Source organism: Miniopterus schreibersii (assembly GCF_964146895.1).
Source record: "Miniopterus schreibersii genome assembly, chromosome: 14".
Lineage (NCBI taxonomy): Eukaryota > Metazoa > Chordata > Mammalia > Chiroptera > Miniopteridae > Miniopterus > Miniopterus schreibersii.
Window position 1 is genome coordinate 53382042 of NC_138114.1, and position 19516 is coordinate 53401557.

At 52.0% G+C, this 19516-nt stretch overlaps 1 protein-coding gene across 4 annotated transcripts in view; it reads right to left on the minus strand.

Annotated features, from left to right (window-relative positions):
- The window catches only part of DOCK1 (dedicator of cytokinesis 1), a 288043-nt gene that overhangs the window by 77595 nt on the left and 190932 nt on the right, over positions 1-19516 (minus strand). For all 4 annotated transcript variants that reach the window (XM_081157827.1, XM_081157826.1, XM_081157829.1 and 1 more), the window contains exons 28-29: positions 11606-11707; positions 9599-9693 (exon numbers count right to left, since the gene is read on the minus strand). In XM_081157827.1, coding sequence (XP_081013953.1) covers positions 9599-9693; positions 11606-11707 — 197 coding nt within the window. The remainder of the gene's footprint in view (positions 1-9598; positions 9694-11605; positions 11708-19516) is intronic.

Below are 19516 nucleotides of genomic sequence, written 5' to 3' on the forward strand. Positions count from 1 at the left end.
AGACCATCCTTGATAAACCATGGCGCTCTCCCAAGTCTCCCAGGGATGAGGGTGTCCCCCTGTGCAGCCAGGGTCCATCGGTCCATCCGGAAGGTGCACCAGCCCCAGGGGCTGCCTCCTGCGCCGCTTTTCCAAAGCACCTCGGAAAGCTGAGGGCGGGCAGGGAGCGGCCCGGGTGCCTGCAAAGGCGGAACGCAGCCCCGCCCTCCACGGGCGTCCCGGCCGAGAGCCCGCGGGAGCAGCTCCGGAGCAGGAGCAGCAGCCGAATGCAGGGGGCCCCGGACACCGCCCTGTCCAGTGGGCTCGGGGTCCCACTCCCCCAGCCCTCAGCCCCTCGCAGCCTCTCCGTGGCCACAGGGCCCTGGCGCCGGGTGGGGGAGGAAGCTGCAAGACGGCTATTTTGGGACTAGAGGGTTTTGATGGCTAATAGGGCTTGTTGATGGAGCTTGAAAGACAAGCTCCATCTAGAAATGTTCACGGCAGGATGATTTCATGAGTTATTTAAGGCAATGTACCCTTTTCGACTCGCCTGGTTGGGAGGCGTCTCCTGGGCTTTAGCTAAGAGGGAGGCACGGGCTCGGAGCCCTGGGCTCGGTCAGCGCCCCGTGAGCGCCCCGTGAGCGTGCGTGCGCCGGGCGGGGCTGCGGGTGAGAGAATCGCAGGGACGTCGTATGGACAGGGAACAGCACCATCTTCAACCGGTCCCTGGACACCTCTCGCTAAGGACCTTGCTTCACACTCTGGTGAGAAATTAGGACGTGTCCCTCTCATGAGAAGTTGCACCAACCCCTTCTGGCTCAAGCCCCAAAGCCTACGACTCCCCGAGGCTGTCGTTCCTCCTTCCCTCCCCGCACAGTGTGTCAGTGCGTCTGAACCCGCTCCGAAGGCCCCCAAACCCTGCGCCCCTCTCCCTGGCCGAGCAGCCAGCTCTGAGGCTCCAGGATTCTGTTCCCTGCGTCCCAGCCCCGCCAGGCACCCAGCGGCTTCGCAGCACGCAGCCCACCCGGCGCCGCTGAGTCCATCCTGGGAACGCAGGTCCCCAGGTCCCGCAGGAAACGCCACTGGGTGTCTCCCCCGGGAAAGAATGAAAGGGAGAGAGGGGAAGGCTGCCAAGTCTAATCACAGAAGAGGGGAGACCGAGGGGGCTCCCCGACCTCCTCTCCGATCTCTGAATCCCAGGCCGCCCCACGCTGAGGAGGCAACGGCGACAGGTCGGGGAAAGGTATTTTCTGCTGTGAAGAATGGACGGCTGAGGGAAGCGGTGAGTTTAAAAAGCTGCCCAGAGTCAGGGAGCGAAGGAGCACCTTCCCCTTCTGGGGACGGTTAATATTCATAGTCACAAGTATAAATGTGACACGCCAGCCCTTCTAAGAGCCCGCGCATGCTGACGTGGAGCCGGGGTCACCGTGTCCGGGGCGCGTGGTTTTTTGAGCCATTAGGATTCACTGGACTGCGAAGACCAAGCTGTGAGAGTTCATCTTCCCCTAAGTCGGCCGCACTGCCCTGTAACAGCGAAGCCTTCGCCTCACAGTGTAATTTGTGTCTCGGATGATCTGGCGGCTCTGGAACTTGACAGGCGCAGCACTGAGCACGGGCCCCCGTCCGCGGTGGTTGGACAGGTCACCAGGAGCGGGTAGCTGGGCCCAGGCCGCGCATGGGTGCCGGCCCCGGGTACACGCGGGTCTCCCTCAGGCGCCTTTGGGCTGAGTGCAGAACGACTTCCGATGAAGGAGCTTCACCGGCTGACAGGTCTTGAGAGTGAGATGCCACTTGCTCATCATATGCGCGCGTCTGGAACGGCCTGTGGACCCGGAGGTAACGCGGGCGACCATCCTTCATTCCTGGAAAGAGCCGCGACCGAGTGGGCCGCGAGCTCCATCAGGGGGCTCCGTGATAAGGACACTTCCCCGGGACCGTCGACCTGAAAGCCAGGCAGTGACACAGCCGCTGCGCGTCGATCACCTACTATGTGCCAGGCAGTGTGGCTGGACAGTGAGCAGCCACTGAGACGACAAGACGTGATTTCCCCAACACAGCACCGCAGGCCCACGCGCCAATCCAGAGAACGCCATGAAATAAAACAACAACAACAATGTAGCAACTAACATCCAAGTGTCTCGTCTGAGTCTAAATGTATAGAAGGAGGCTCAATCCTGTTAACATCGATTTTACGGAGACGTTACATTAAACAATATTACCATTTCCTTAAGGCTCTGCAAATGTGCTACATGTGCGAACTTTTTCAGACCGAAGTATCCCACCGTCAGGCAAGGCGGAGACAGAATATTATTCATTTCCAACCTTGCGTCTGGAATTTAGCAGGAGCTGAAAAATAACGGTGGAGTTCCACGTTCAGTCTTCAGGATGATTTCATTTCAAAGCCCGCAGTTAATGGAGTTTCCGTGTAGAAAGAGCGCGAAGTCTTTCTCCATGGACGGCCACCATGCGTGTGACAGCTGATTCGTCAGCAGGAAGTCCACTCAGCTTCTTTCTGTAAGAGTCTTTTTTTTCCTCTTTGTTTTTTTTTTTTTTTCATTTAAAAAAAATTTTCAATCATAGTTGACGTACAATATTATATTAGTTTCAAGTATACATCCCAGTGATTAGCCATTTAAGTAAATTACAAAGTGATCACCCGGTATAAGTCTAGCACACACCTATGAGTCTGCAAAGATTAAAAAAAAATTATTTTTTCAAATAAAAACCTTCACTGTCAAGTCGAATGGACAAAGAACACATTGGAATACAATTCGGTCACGAGAAGGAAGGAAATCCTGCCGCTGGCTACCACACTGGTGGACCTTGAGGGCATTACGCTGAGTCAGACAGAGAAAGGCAAATACCGTGTGATCTCACCCACACGCAGAATCTTAAAATAAAAACCGAACCCCCCAGAAGAGGCCCTTGCTGACATCTGCCGCACGCGTCCTCTGTGCCAGGCGCTGGTGGGACCTCAGTTCACATCCGTGTGAGTCCAGCGCTCACCCGGCACCACGTGAACCTGAGCCACGCCCACGGGGATCTGCCCCGAAGCTGCAGCCCCTGGCAGGGCGTCGTGGAGCGAATGGTGCCCAACTCCCAGGTACCACCTAACACACGAACGCTCAGCCCCGGCATCTTCAGGGGATGGCGGCTGACTTTTATTTTAAGGGCCGCTGTCTTTGCTGGGGTCATGTGACAGAGACGGGTAGTTGAGAAACAGGGAAATAAACATCACGGGGTCATTGTCATGAATCGCATGTATTTCTAACAATTCCTTCCCGTCACTGAGACTCCGTGTCGCCATCCATTCAATCGGGATTATCACTGACACTTTGAGCTGAGTGACTCCCTGCGGCAGGAACCGTCCCATACGTGGTACCGGGTTGAGCAGCATCCCGGGATCCTACCCACTCGATGCCAGTAGCCCTCTGGGGGGCAAAACTGGCCCTGGCTGAGAACCATGGAAAAGGGACCTAAGATGCTCATGAACACTGCCCCCCCCCTTCCTTTCTAGACCTAAAAGCGTAACGTCAGAGGGTCTTACGCTGCTCAGGCTTCCTTCTAAGAAAAATTTAAAACAGAAGGATCTGGAGAGCGACCCGACCTTAACGAAATGCGTTCCCCCATTTTGCTCTGCACTGAAGAGCCCTCTGTGCATCACACGGAGGGGGTGTGAGGCTCCATCCCTCGCGAAGGGAGGGCCGTCCTTCAGTGCCGAGTGCCCGGGAGGCCGCGGGAGGTGCGCCGGCTCGGAGACTCTTACACACACAGCTTCCCCGCGGAGCCTGCCTCCCGAAAGAGTCCTGGCAAAGAGCTCTCCATCGCCGCCTTCTTTTGAGAGCACTTGGAGTCTTCATCTCGGAATTAAATAGAGAGGCCATCTAAATAAAACCCAACTGGACGAGGGAGCCATGCTCCGGGCGACGCTCTGGGTGATAAAGCAGGAGAGGTCTGGAATTCTGTATCTGAATTTCAGGCCATGCTTCATTATGAAGCAAAGGACAAGAGCATGCAGGCCACAGGACAACTGCGTGGAAAGTATTAAAATAATTTATGAAAACACCCGTGCAGCCGGGGTCGGCCCAACCGAGGACACAGGCTGGCGTCCTAGCGCCTGGGCCGCATGCACACCAGCTCGGTTAGGCCAGCGTCCTGGGAGAAGACCCGGGCTCCAAGAGCGGTATTTAGTACTAAGTCTATGAGCTGGGACAACGCAGGCAGCTGAGCTCCAGGGAAATTTCATTCCAGAATGTTTTCATCACACTGACTTGGAATTCCTGTTTCCTCACTCAAAAACAACACACAGCCTTTTTCCTTCTGGTCCTTAGCTCGCAGAGCTGTGACCGTGTTTACATCCGCAGTTGCCTTACAGGTGTGCTTAAAACCTTCAAGCCACTGGCTGTGCAAAACCTCAACGGGAAGCCGGTGAATTTAAAAAATAAAGCAAATTAAAAGTAACAACGTCCACTAAAACCCCAGGCTTCAAAGAAAGGGAAATAGATGTCGAGACTCAATAATGCAGGAGTCTCCGGGGCCCCGAATGCTTTCAGCATGCACCACGATTTCAGAGAGTTCCCTCAGAGGGGGCTGAGCTGGAGGACACCGCAGTCCTGCCAGACTCAGCCATCCTCAGGCTGTGGTGGGGCGCCCTGGCCCTGGGGGCTGGTCCCCAGGAAGCAGGGACCCCCACTGCCCTCTCTCCCACCCTAAAGCAGCCGGCGGTACCTCCTCTGATGTGAGCGGAGGCACAGTCCTGGCCGGGATTCACACTCCTCCCCAGCAGTGGAACCAAATGACGCTGCACCTGCAAAACAGCCCACCCTGCAAATCTGCTTTCTGAGCATCTGAGCATTACCGTGATTTATCCCTGACAGCCCTGCCAGCTCAAAGGTGGAATCCCTTTCAGAGGTTTCAGGCCCTTTCCTGTCCTGGCTACATGCCCAATTAATATTGGCAGAAACATCAGTGAGCTCACCCTCCTGGACTCGGATGCAGCTAATGGGTACTACTTATGAGTGTGCTCTATATTGAAAAGGAGCGGTCACTCCGCTACAAAGCAGAGGCCTGGAAAATGCACCAACTAAAGGGAGCCGCGTAGTATCTCAGGTAAGTATGTATTCGTGTGTATGTATCGTGCACATGAGGGTGGTGGAGACATCAGTGCATTGAGGAAAACACTTCCTGGCCCAAAGATGCCTGAATCACAGGTGAGAAGAGGGAATAGAGGATAAATGAGCCACGGCTCAGGTCTAAAGGAGATCAGGATGCTGGCTGAGCAACCATCCTCCTGACCGTTCCCGGCTGTCTCCACGTGGCCATGAGCGGAAACATGAGTAGCACCCGGACACGTGAAATAAACAGCAACCTGGCCTCACAGATTTCCAACCGGGAGGACATTTCAGAGACCGAAAGGACAAATATATGATGGACGTGACTCCGGATAAAGTAAAACCAGATGACAGTTTCCGATTGGTGTAAATGGCCTCTGATGTAAATGGTCCACAACCGGACAAAACGCGACAGGGCAGGGCAGCAAAACCCACTCCAGCCCATACGCCAGCCTTTCAGACACGTCCAATTCTGACCAACCTCTGCTGCGGCCAACGTGCTGAGTTGGAACATCTCAAGCATTTCGAAACCGAAACAGGAATCTCCCCCATTTCCCGGGGGCAGGATGTTGAGTTCTCAACGGACTCCCGTAACGAGGAGAGTGTCTTGCTCAGAGCCACACATCGTAAATCACCAGTGTCCCCTGACAAATCGAGAGCATCTTCTCCCTACTCCTGCGAGGCCCACTGTTTCCCTTTGGCTCTGCCTCCCAGGCAGCTTCACGTCTTTTGGCCTCTAGAAAGCTTCCTCTGTGGTTTTCCATGTTCTCTTTTAAATTCACAGTCTGTGGATCCTGACTCATTAAACACACCTAGTCCTGTATGAAAGTGCATTGGACATAAACCACAAATTATAAAAGGAACCTCCTTCCGGCCCCCGCTTAACGGGGAAGGAACCTACACGTGTGGGAAGCAGAATCCACACTAATAGAAAAGAGCCCTTGAATATGATTGATCATCTCAGCTGCAAACTATGACAGCTCAGAGGAAGCAGAAGTGCCCGTTTCCTCGGTGCTCCATCCGGACCCAGGAGAGCACCAACAATGCGGCCGGCGAGCGTCTGCATCTGGGTAGGGAAAGGCTTTAAAATTCTGTTGCGCGTCTGAAGAGCTGACGGATGCAGGAAAGGTTTTGTTCCGTGTTATGCAGTTGATACGAATTAGAAAGCCTAATTCTGAAAATCTGAAAATTAGACTCCGTACGGGCCCCTTCTGCATTCAGTGCACAGTGTAGAGGTGCCTTTCTCACAGGAAATCAAAGCAGTTAACAACACACGAGCCCTCCGAGGCGAGCGGCGAATCCAGTCCAACCGTCGGGCTCACTCCCCACCAGGTCACACTCGCGCCTTAAAGCTCTACTCAGGGATAAACCGCGTCCGAACACCCTATGGGGATGAATTCAAGTCCCCAGACCGGGAGACAGACTTAGAAACTCAGCCAGGTGGGCACGTTCCTGCTCACAGCCGGGGAGAGCTGGGTGACCGTCGCGGCGCAGCTCACGGGCGCAGCACGCGACGCACACCACAGAGCGTAACTCCGAACAATTTAGCTCAACGACTCGAGGACGGATGCCGGCCCTGGTGTGCTCACGGCGAGGGTCCCCGCGTCCAATACACCCTGAGACCTTAAACAGCAGCTCAGCACCTGCCTCCCCCAGGAAGGTGATAAGCACCGTGGATGCTAAGACACACGCGCCCCGGGCCCTGCCGCGCCGTTCGCATCTGAAATGTCACCTCGCCATCTGGCAGCGTCATACCCCAGAGCGGAGCGAAGGCCAGGCCGTCGCTGATCCGTCACTATCTTCCAAGAACAGCCAGGTGACGAGTGTCCTTTGCGGTATTTATTAGGCCCTGTAACTCGGATCCTAGATTCACAAGTCGGTGCAGCAAAACTAATGGGCACCGTCTTTAATTACATTTTACAGGCCCCGTGGTCCGGGGGACGGTACATTTGCAGGGACAATGCTGAACGAGAACACATCCGTTCAAGAGGCCACAGAGGCTGCTTTTGTCAATGTCTGCGCCGTGGGCGGTGAAACGGCAGGTCCAGCTGTGCCGCGAACACTTAAATACAGAAGTTTCCGGGAATCACTACGGAGGCGGGAGGTCTCTGAAGTTAGCCCGGGGAGGAGGGCAGGGGCGACCGGCAGCCCCAAGACGCCCAGCGACTAAGTCATAGGCATAAAAGGAAAACTGACGGTGACACAGAAACCGTGTTCCCCGGCGACATCGATGTCGTTCTGGAAGGGTCTCATTTTATCACAGTATTAATAAGGTCTTGACCTTGTACGAACTCACGGCAGGACTCCGCGAGCCCAGTAATGAACGGCGTACTTCCAGTGGCCAAGAAAGGAAGTAAGAACATTTTGAATTCCGCGCTTAAAATTCACTCAGGAGACTAGTAAATCTTGTGGAAAGTACTCGAAGGACACCAGGATTTAAAACACAAAACAAAACACTCTCTTTGGCAAATATGAGTCACGCTCAAGATCCAGAGTGAGGCAGTGGGTGGTGAGAATGAGGCTCCAGGGGACGGCCTGGGGTGCCGACGGGCCCACCGCTTCCCGGCTGTGTGTCTCAGGCGAGTTACCAAACCTTTGTGCCTCAGTTTCCCCAGCTGTGAAGTTGGTGTGAAAACAACAGCTGTCTCAGGGTGCTGCTGAGGGTGTTCAGGACACGATTACAGGTCACATCCCCACAGCGCGACCTGGCCCGTGAAAGCACGCGAACCGTGAGGGCGCAGGACGCCGCAGAAAACCGCAGGGTCAGCCACCTAATGCCTCGAGACGGTGTTAAGCGTGAAGGCAATAACCTCCTTCAAACGCCCAACTGCATCGGCTTCTAAAAACAAACACGGTTTATTGACCAGGAGGGGCCAGCATGTTGGGCAGTGATGAGGGAATGGAAATGACAACTACTGCCCCCCAAACGGCGCTCGGCGTCTAAGCGCCCCCCTTGTGGTCTTCCCTTTGGCCGGTCATGCTGGCTGGGGAGCTGGTCCCCACAGAACGTGGCAACTGTGACAGCAAATGCAGATCTTCTTGAGTCAGGATATCTGCCAATAGGCCCTGGCCGGGTAGCTCAGGTGGTCAGAGCGTCGTCCCGATATGCCAAGGTTGCGGGTTCGATCCCCAGTCAGGGCACACACAAGAATAAACCAATGACTGTGTACACAAGTGAACAACAAATAGACGTTTCTCTCTCTCTCCTCCATCCCCTTTCTCTCTCCCTATAATCATTTTAAAACAAAATAAAAACTAGTTGGCAACCCACCATTGCACCCCCGGGCATTCGAGCCAGAGAAATGAAGACTTACATTCACACGGAAACCTGTCTGTGACTGTTCCTAGCAGCTTCATCTATAATAGCCCCAAACTGGAGGCGGCGGGGATGCCCTTCAACAGGACACTGGTTAAACCACCTGTGGCTCGTCCACGCCACGGGACCCTACTCCGAAGGAAGGGAACGAGCCCTCCACACAACCACCTGACGCTCTCCAGGGAATTACGCGGCGTGAAAGCAGCCGACCATCCCCACCTCCTCACAGAACATTTTCAAAGTGGCCCAACGGTGAAATGAAGAATAAAGTGGCGGTTGCCGGGGCCGGGGCCGGGGCCGGGGCCGGGGCGGGCGAGCAGGAGGGGAGAGGAGGGAGGGTTGTAAATGGGCAACGAGGGGCCCTGTGGCAATGGAGGCGGTCGGGTCTTCACTGCGACGGAGTCGAGAACACACGCCACCCAGGAGCACCACTGAAACTGGAACGGTGAGAAACACCCATAACTGTATCAGGGTCGTTTTCTGCTTGCGGTTCGGTGCTATAGTTTTGCCGAATGTTTGTCATCGGGGGACCTAGATAAAGCGTGCACAGCCTCCCCGTGTGTTACGACCGCACTGCCTACGAACCTCCAGTGATCTCCGGGACAATTGCAATAAGAAGGAAGGAAAAACGGGGGTAAACAGCAATTTCCTCTGGAAATCGCACATGATTGAGAACCCAGTGATCGCTGTTGGTACTTACAGAAATTAAAAAACCCAGGGGCTGGAAAATTAACCAGCAGCCCTGGCAGGGAGGTGACAAACACAAGCTTAATATTTAATAAGTATGAAGAAAACGCTCATGAGTTTTTTGAAGCCGAAATATGTCAAATGCAAACATCTTTGTAACACCTGGCACAGAGCTGAGGCTCGCTCTGGCTAATAAACAAACGTGGTTTGAATGAGACGGCAGGGTGGGGCACAGGGTACCTCTGCCCTCGACAGGGCCAAGGGTGGCTCCTGCTCAGGTTTGTTTCCTCCGGGGGGGACGGGGGAGCCCAGGTTCTTAGCGACAGATGCCCATCCTGGCACAAGGGAACCACCCTATCTCCAGGTCCGTTTCTCCAAACATGTATTTGTGTCACAGGAGGGGGAGCCTGTGTACTGTGGGGAGAGGCCACGGTCACCAGGCAACAGCACCGCCCCCGGGTGGCCGGGGCGCCGGGTGCAGGTGGGGTGCTGCTCCCGTGCTCACCTGTTCTGCATCATGTTCATGATCACCCAGTCGAAGGGGTAGACGTTCTTCCCGATGAGGTTCTTGAACATGATGAACGTTTCCATCAGGAAATCCTGAAATAAAACCAAAACACTGAGACAGCCCACCAAGAACAGGGGGAGACCCAGTCCCCTCCCCCCTCAAATAAATAGACTACGGATGACCTTGTTTTGTTAGCTGAATGAAAGCTTCCTAAAAAGTAACACAGATGGCCCGGCCGGCGTGGCTCAGTGGTTGAGTGTTGACCTAAGATCCAGGAGATCTGGGTTCGATTCCCGATCAGGGCACATGCCCGGGTTACGGGCTCCATCCCCAGCAGGGGGAGTGCAGGAGGCAGCCGATCTCTCTCTCTCTCCCTCCCTCCCCCTTCCTCTCTCTGAAAGCAATAAAGATATATTTAAAAAGAAAAAGAAAAAGTAACAAAGATGTATTTCAGAGGCTGACAAACTACTTCTGTCTTTCTGTTTGCTGAGCCCCTCCTGCCTGGGGTAACTTTCCCAAGGCTATGATTGTAAACAGTCCCAGGTACATCTTTCTAATAGTCGTGAAGAGCAAAGTCAGCAAAGATTACACATATGTATTCATACACTTTCTGCTTATAGAAAAACACATTTTTTACAAACTTAACATGAAGGTTATTATTATTAATGGTTCTTATCTTTACTCTAAATCCATTTTGCACTATCAGCAGGCTCCATCCAGCTGAACGTGGGCTCTTATTATCCATTCCTTTTCCTTATAGAATTTAGCAAATAAAAGGCTCAAAGAGGGGAAAAGGCAACTGAGAGTCACTCAGAAAAGTGCGGCCTGGGTCGGAGGTTGCCAAGTGAGTGCCCGCTTCTCGTTTCTCTAATCTACTGAGCTGTAATTTGGTGCGGTGGCTGCGAAGACCAGGGAGGGGAGTGGAATTCAAGTAGCCGAGCCAGCCGTTCCCAGCACACGGTTCCCAGGGCTTCCTGCAGACGGGCCAGTTAGACTGGACAACAGCCGATGTTCAAATTAAGACGTGTCCTCTGCAACCTCAATACCAATGCCAGGCCCCCTGCCACTAATAAAAACTCAGGGAACAACCGTGATCACCACCAGTCTAGGAGACCCTGGGGACCTGGGCAAGGTCCGGAGGGCAAAGTCAACCCACGGCCCCCCAAACTTTGCTCACACAGTCTCTGACCACCAGGCCTTCAGGCAGGGGTATTACGGGTGCCCTCGACTCATCCATCGGCTTCTCTCGCCAGATTAAACATTGAAATTCATATTTCACTCCTTGAGCTCCCCTCTTCCTCAAGAGCCCCACATTTTAATGATCAGTTTGCATATTTCTCAGGCTGAGTGGTGTAATTTAGTCGCATCTCCATTTGCATGAAATTGCTGCTTTCTTGCCGATCGCTCCTCAAAGCCTAATAATTGAGATATAGGGTCTGGCTTTTACTATTCTGGAAGAGAAGCCCATTTCCCCAGCTCCTTCCTTTCTTTCTTTCCCCGGGACGCACAGCCGCCGTTCATCAGCACAGCTCAGCTGCTGGATGAGCTGAGGCTCTGCAAGGCTTCCTCGCGGCCTGTGTCCCTCGCCAGCCGTGGCGACAGTCCCTGCAGTCGCGTTCGCCTAGGACGGCTGGCGTGGCCTCATAGACTATTAATTACACCGGCATTTCCAAGTCAACAGGGGAGGTGGGGGACGAATATGAGATATTTTGTGAAAACGTTCATCTTTCAAGGCCAATCTGTCCCTGCTACATTTCGTAGTTTGATTTTTGAGAGGACGTCCCACCTACCAAGCGGACAGCTCTAACAACAGCCACCAAGGTATTCCAAGGGCGAAGCCTGCTTGTCACAAGCCCATCTGCTTCTGTGCACCCCTCTCCCCACCCACCTGAGTAAACGGCACCCTCTCTCACCGCCACCGCCAGAGGGGAGTCCCGGCCCATCTACCTACGTGCACTCGTGTCCCCCAAACACAGGTGTGGGGAAGGGTCAGCGCTCACTCACCACCACATCGGTCCTCATTTTCCCGAAAGTCTTGATCAAGTGGGCGTAGTGATAGTCTTCCATCTGCCGTAAAATCGCGGTCATGCACGCCACAAAGCTCCCCTGGAAGGGATCAGAGACACAGTTAGGGGTGGGTGGACAACACTCCCGGGAAGGGCGGGTATAGGCCAGGAGTCTGGGGGGAACCTGTGGCGAGAGGCCCCGACTTCCGCCACCCCTGGCCAGCCAGCAGAAGGTCACTGGTCACTACAACCTCACAATCTTTTGGGGTTTTCTCTCTATGGATTTCTCTCTAACTGCATTAAATTAAATGCTTCCTGATACAGAGTTGTCCCAGCAGGAAAAACAAGCTTTAAATATTTTCACATTAAATATGTAAAAGTTAGACAGGATTGAAATCAGCCCCACACATGTCTTGTGCCCTCTGGGAACTCGCTGCCCTTGGGCCACTGCACGCAGAGGCCTTTCGTTTCTCAAAAACCTGCCTGTGTCCCCCTTGGCCAATTGGAGGCAGTCACCACCGACTCCACGGTGAAATATGGCCCAATTCGCCTCCACACGAGGAATGTGAGGGGCACGGGCTCATCAGAATGCAAAGTAGGGAGACGGGAGTTTCTCGGGCGGACAGCGCAGGGAGGGAAGGCGGGAGGAGGGGACCAGCAAAGGAAGCCAGGGCGCGCGGAGGGAAGGAGCCGGCGAAGCAGCAGATGGCGGCGGCCAGCGTGTGTGTGTGTGTGCTTGTGGGTGTGCGTGTGTGTGCAGGTCTGTGCATGTGTGTGCAGGTCTGTGTGTGTGTGTGCTGGTCTGTGCATGCGTGTGCAGGTCTGTGTGTGTGTGCTGGTCTATGCACGTGCATATTTGTGTATGTGCATGTTTGTGTGTGCTGGTCTGTGCATGTGTGTTTGTGTGCATGCAGGTCTGTGTGTGTGTGTGTGTGCCGGTCTGTGCATGTGTGTTTATGTGTGCAGGTCTGTGCATATGCATGTTTATGTGTGCAGGTCTGTGCATGTGCATGTTTGTGTGTGCAGGTCTGTGCATGTGTGTGTGCACACTGAAGGGGAATTGTTTGGCAGGTGGGCAGGCGGCTAACCGGTCCTGTTGCCAACGACTGCAATGTATCATGTCCAGGGTTCACGGCTAACAACATCTTAAAAGCCTTCCTTGCTCTCCTATATTTTCCCCTAAATTAATGACATTTTAAGAAACATAGGACATATATTTTTTCCCATTAAACCAGAACAAGTATGGTAAAATTATAGGATGAGACATACTTTCAGACGTGCCCCTAATTTTGCCTTATTAAATGAGCTCCCAAATTGCATTCTTTTACGAACTCCACTTTTACAGGCAGTATATTTGAGTGCCTAAATGTCTTTTGCATTAATTTGAAATTCACTCTCTGTAGTGAAATGTTCGAGTGCAATATTGTTCCAATTCATTTTACATCCACAGTATACATACATGCTTCCAAATGGGGCCCCCAAGGGTGCATTACGTAAACTGAACAAACACAGTAATGACAGTATGGTGTCTCCCACTTGCCCAGAAATGTAAATTACTTGTGAACAATAATAATTGCTGAGATGTAGATTCCAAGTTGGGGTTCAGGGAAAGAGCTAAATAATGTGGGTTTTCCACTGGAGGAATGAGTTGTGCCATGGCGAAATGTCTATTTATGAATACCAACTTTTTTAGATCCTGGCCTGAGGATATGCTCTTATTGATTTTTAGAGAGAGAGGTAGGGAGAGAGGGGGAGAGAGAAACAGCGATCGTCTGCCTCCTGTACACGCCCCAACCAGGGATCAAACCTGCAGCCCTGACTGGGAATTGAACCCGTAACCTTTTGGTATACGGACGACACTCCAACCACCTGAGCCGCCCGGCCAGGGCTATAAACTTTTGAAATACATAAATGTTTGGCACCCCGTTGAGTTCAAGAGGAGCCACGTTTGCCTGTTCTTTATGCTATGAGATGCCACTTGGGGTCATGGTCTTCATAACATCACCTGTTGATCAATGACAACGAGGCCATCAGAACCACAGCCCCATCGGTCACACCACACACTCTCTTCATGTCCCATCGGACAGGCAGTGACACTGAGCTGTTCCCCTTGGAGTGAGTCACTGGCTGCAAGGGGGGTGCCTAGCAGCTGAGCTCAATCCTGCCCCTCTCATCCGGATGCACATGTTAATCCTGAGAGATCTGAGGCCACTGCTGATGGCCGGCACAAGGTGAGGAACCCTCTCTCGCACCCCTGCAGTCAGAGAGAACGCTGGGAGAGGGGAGGCCAAGTAAAGGCCACAGACGATCCCACCTCCCATGCTGATGGAGCCGCCATGACCTGGACTCCTCCTCCGCCCCCCCAAAGGAGCTTTTCTAGGGCAAGACGAGGTCTGTATGGGCCAAGCCACCCCTATCACGGGCTCACAATATTTTTTTGCAGGTCACAGAGGTAAACAATGGAGACTCCCACTAGAATCACCTAAATCACGAAGCCAGCTGCGTCTATCCAGAAGCAACGTACCCAAGTGCTGAACTTCCAATATCAAGTTCAAAGTGGAAGAGCAAGACCTCAGAGCGGCCGTGAGAAAGCCGAGGGCTGGGCGCTGCCAGGCCCGGGAGCAGGTGATGTGGCCACACTCAGCTGGGGGGCAGGCTGCCCCCTAACCCTGCAGGACCCACCCAAGGCGAAGCTGGGGGGCTGATGTGATGCAGAAAAGGAAACACTACAGAGAATGGAGCCATTTCCACAGGACAAGGCCCGGGACGCGTCAGGGCCAGTGGGGAAGTGTTCCCGGTGCATGGGAACGTCACGGAGAAGCCAACCCAATGGCCCCTTAAGTGAAGTGGTCCCGGGAGAGAGACACAGACAGGCCACCTCCATCAGCAATCGGAAGGCCAGGCGGTGCCATGTGCTCTTTACTCGACCCAAGGCAATGCTCCGGAACTAACCTGTACTGTTAGTCCCTAGAAAGAGCATATCTTGCCATTTCAGCTCTTTCCTAACCTCGAGCTTTGGGCCACCTGGGAAAGGGGCATCTGCCTGTGAAAATTCACAGAGATGCACCCCCTTTCCTTTGGATTGGGGTCCATCCGCGGCACGCTGCTGTGTTCTCAGAGGAAACACTGGGGACCCCATGAAGCTTCACCGCTCACGGGAACCCACGTGGGCTGTCGGGGGCAGTGAAACGCGGGTAGGTATGAAAGCCGTGGTTGACCCCCGTTACACGCTGGAAACAGAAATGGGGAGAGCTGTGAAAAGAAGAGCTTTCTTCTGCAGGCTTGGAAAGAAATGGCTCTTCTGTGCTTTAGAATTGATTTATTTGAAATGCATTTAGAAGTCAAATGAAGCTTTTACTTGAAACTGCGGGTAGGTTGGCAGCCTGGCCCGTGGTGGGTGTGTGTCCAGGACTCATTCCTGGAACCCGAGCCTGGGGGCCGGGTTCCAGCTCCAGTGGCTGCGCAAAACTGAATAAATAAATAAAAATAAGACCTATTCCTTATGACTTCAAAGCGATGCAAAACAGGGACAGAGGAGGGGGGATACGGTTGCAGGAGATTGAAAATTCAGGGCATAGAATGTCTAATAAACAAAAACCGCGAACTTCATTAGTAATCAAGTATGAAAATGATGCCTCGTTACTCGCTTCCCAAAACAGCAAAGACGTTCCGAGGTGGCGAGAAGTCGGCTAGGGTGCGGGCGGGGCGCTCTCCGCGCCGCTGGCGGGAGCCTAAATTGCTATAACCTTTTTAAAAAGTGATTGAGCAATCGCTTTGAAAAGTCTTGGAAACGACTCATCTCCTCAGTAATTCTACCTCTCACAACCAGCTAAGGTAGTAATTCAAAATCGGAAAATTTCACGCCCAAAGCCGTCCACCGCATCGCCGCAAACATCTGAGTGTTCAGCAGCGAGAAGCCGTGCAAACAGCGTGCGACTCGCAGGACTGCGGATAAAACATGAAGAGCCACGGCCGGAATCTCAGATGAGCAGAAAATCAGGGTGTCCCGAGACTGCGCTGGGAACGCCGCTCGGGACGTCCGACCCCCAAACGCGCGTGCTGTTTCCCTGGAGCTCAGGCTGAACTGGGTGTCCTGCTGTTTTTTATTTGCTAAACCAGGCAACCACACCATAGTGTCATCATGAAATATCATACCGACGTTAAAACACTGAACATGAGCCATGCACATGTGGAATAGTATCATAAATGAGAAAACAGGGTGGAAGCGCAACACTGGAGATGAAGGAACTAGAGAAAAAGACGCCAGAAAGTCATCAGGGGTGGGAGCCCAGACTACGTTCATAACCAAAAATATGCCCATATTTTATAAGGTAGTCCTGAGAGAAAAAGACCTCACCTGGCAGCAGGGACCAACTCTCCCTGCCCCTGAGCCCCCCAGCTCCCACTCCCTTATCCTCAAAAGTCTCACCCTCAGGGTCCCCCCGTCCCTGTGGACCTGGTCACTGCTTCACTCTGCCCCTCGGGCCCTGGGCTGGACTTGCCTCTGAGCTCCCCTGGAGATACCCTCCAAGCGAACTCACAAATCTGCTTGGGCCCCCAGTGCCCTGGCAGGTGGACGGGGTAGAACAGGAGACGGGGGAGTGGTGGGCAGGTGGGACTGAGGTCAGGCAGAATGGAGCCCGGGTGGTGGTGCAGGGGGCATTTTTGTGGCAGGCAAGTGAAGATGCCACTGCGGGATATGGAGACAAAAGGTTAGAGAAAGGCCAGGTCCTGGAGAACGGGAATTTAAGGTGAGACCTACCTTTCAGCCTGTCTGTCAGCTTCGCCGAGTTTGGGGCCTGAGAGTGAGAGCATGAAGTAGAAGGAAAAACCCCAAGGACTTCGTTTCAGAGTCCTGAGGACGTGTGACAGTGAGCTCATCTGCGCAGTAAAGACAGACTTAGCCGGGTGACTTGAAGGCAGGGCATGGCCTTGCTCTGGGTAAATCCATCAACCAGATAGTGTTTCACAGGGCCCTGGAGCTCACTCTGCTCGGGGCAAATGTCCTCTCTGGGACGCGTGGCAGGAAGTTTAACTCTCTGAAGTGCTCCAAACCCCCAAAGCTGTTGGGGCTGCAACCCAGGAGCCCTGCGTTGCAGGCACCAGGTTTGGATAAAATAATTCCACTTGCTGACTTGGGGGCGGCACTCCATGGCCGTCAGTGAAGATGTGCTAAAAATATTAAACATGCCTTCACCAAGCCAAGTACTTGGAAGAGGAATCTCATTTCTACGGTGAAACGTCAAATACACTGATGAAAGTAAAACTACCTCCCAATCATCATTAAAAGGTTAGCAAAGATAAACCTCCAGTGACATTTTCAAGATCCAGGGTGTCCTCAAAAATGTGTACATACTGTAACAGCTGATAGCTCAATTTTGAAAATGAAATGTATTTTAATAAACACTGCCTTTATAATCATTCAAAGTGCGTGTATACGTTTTGGGGGGGGACACCCTATAGTGCTCAGTGACACAGGCAAGGACTGTAGTCAAGGTGGGAAGACGTATGACTCGGTGAATTCCGAACGGCTCCCATTTGGGGGGCACTCAAGCCCTTTAGAGAGTCAACGCTGGAGGCAGCATCCTGAGAACTGGAGTATGAAAGGGGAACGTGGCTGAGAGCCGAGGCCTCCACGCGAACGGCAGGCGCGACCCGAAATACATCCACGGGCAGGCAAGCACGTGGTCAGACCCAAGCCCCAGAGAGCACAAGGCTCCTGCTTTCAAGAGGAAAGGCCAGTGGTGACATGTTTAAGCCACCTACTGCTCTACCTGGCAAAGGCACTTCTCGTGTTCTTAATTCAATATTTGATTAAGCATAAGATATACTATAAAAAAGAGGCTCAATCAGGTTCTACTGTTAAAACTGAGGGTCTTGGACAAACGAGCACTGTATCCACTCACATCATCTGAACTCTTTACCTTCCCCAGGAAAACACTTCGTGGTCAGATTGGGAATTGTGTTCTGCTCTTTTCTCATTTAGAGTCCGAAATTATCCAATGTATGGTTAACCTTTACTCATTTAGTTTCTGAAATATTGTGATTTCTTATTTTATAAAGAGCCATAACATAAAGGATGTTTGTAAAAGTAAACTACAAGAAATTAAAAACCGTAGGGTTGATCGATTACACTAATGTCATCTATTAGCTATTTTCAACTACTGGCAACAAAATTAAACCTAAAGTTTTAATTGAGTACTTGGTTGAGTTCAGAAAGGACTACTATTTTATATCATTGCAAACACTGCAAAGAAAGAAATCTAATTTTAAAAACAAAATCAATTACAATTTTAGAGGGACAGTAATTGTAGAAAGACATTTATGGGCCAAATACACTGAAAGGGCATATCTGGATCTTAAGTTACCCATAATGATTGTTTGGTACTTATTCAATGTAGTAAATTAAACACATCTTCACATTTGTTATGAAAATACAAATAAAATGCCATCAAATTTTATATACACAATTTTTACTTTATGGTATAATGAGGACTGTATCTTTATATATAACTTCTTAATATAATTCGTTTGTTGCTGATGCGAGTCAGAAAGTAAAGGAGAAACTTTTATATTTGTTTTCATAAATTCAGTAAATCAGATATTAGTGCCTTAGTGAGTTCAGACTCTTCAAAGTCCTCTCCCGTGATGTATAGTATCTTTAAATGTACCGTCATAGAAACAAGAGTAATTCAATCTTAATAAAATTTTACCGTTGCAGGGAAGATCAATATGTCTACACACTTAAAAAAAAATTTACTTCTGTCCATAAAGAACATTATTGCCATCATGGTTACAGATTAGAGCGGAAACTCTTTATTGAATGAAATGAAATTCCTCTCCATGAATCATAAAAAAATACTGTCCTCAATATCAATACTGTCCTTATATTGGTTGGATGAGTTGGTGGAAAGGACATCTAGTCACAGAGCAGGTGTTAAATAATTAAATTAATAAACCAAAAGGAAGATCAGATATTGTAAAATATGAGGTTACTGTATAATAGAAACTGAGACAATCTCAGTTATAAGACAGTCTGACTGCGATAGTATAAATATTAGGAAATAGTTACACCCAAATGTAAGCATATACTGTGGTGCACACATGCTCGGCCAACACACGTTGCTGTGCGTCACCCACAGCTTGTCTTATGACTGCGTGGCCATCAGAGTGACTTGGGCGCTAAGTGCCTTGATGTTTATTTCAAAATCTCCAACTACGGGGAAGTGTGACTGGACCTGGGGGTGCCCGAGAGAACCTGCGGAGCAGTGTGCCTGCTGGACAGGCGTGTGGAGGGAAACGCGGCAAGCGCCAAGCACGTCCCGACGGCGCTCCACGCCCGTCTCATCCCTCCCTCGCCACAGCTTTGGAGAGGCCGAAGGGTCCTGAGGTTCCGAGGAAACGGGGCCCCTTGGAATACACGGGAAGACACTGAGGGGATGAGGCGAAAATGATGAAAAGATTCAAAATGATGCAGCGCAGAGACAAGCGCAACTCGGTAAATTCTCATCGCGCGGGCAGCCGACAGCATGGAGCTCCTGGAGGGAGGTCAGAGGGTGACTGGACGCAGGGGGCCTGGGACACAACTGTTCCCACAGCCACGGGAGCTAGTGACAAAGACAGGAGAGGGTGCTGAGGACCCCGCCATGTGTGGGACACCCCGAGCAGCAGAAGGAACGAGAGGGACGGATTATAACAGTGAGTTAAAATGAAAGGCCAGGAGTCTATACCGATACACACCAGGGGCGAGGGGGTGACAGGCAAAGGCAAAGCCACTGCTGCCAGGAGACCACGAAAGGCAGACGGATGAGAGAACTGGTGACTCAGAGTTTCGGCTCCTACAGTAAGGGGTGTTCCAGCAGGATCCTCGACGGCACTGAAACCGTTAGCTCCAAGGTCCCTGGGGAGG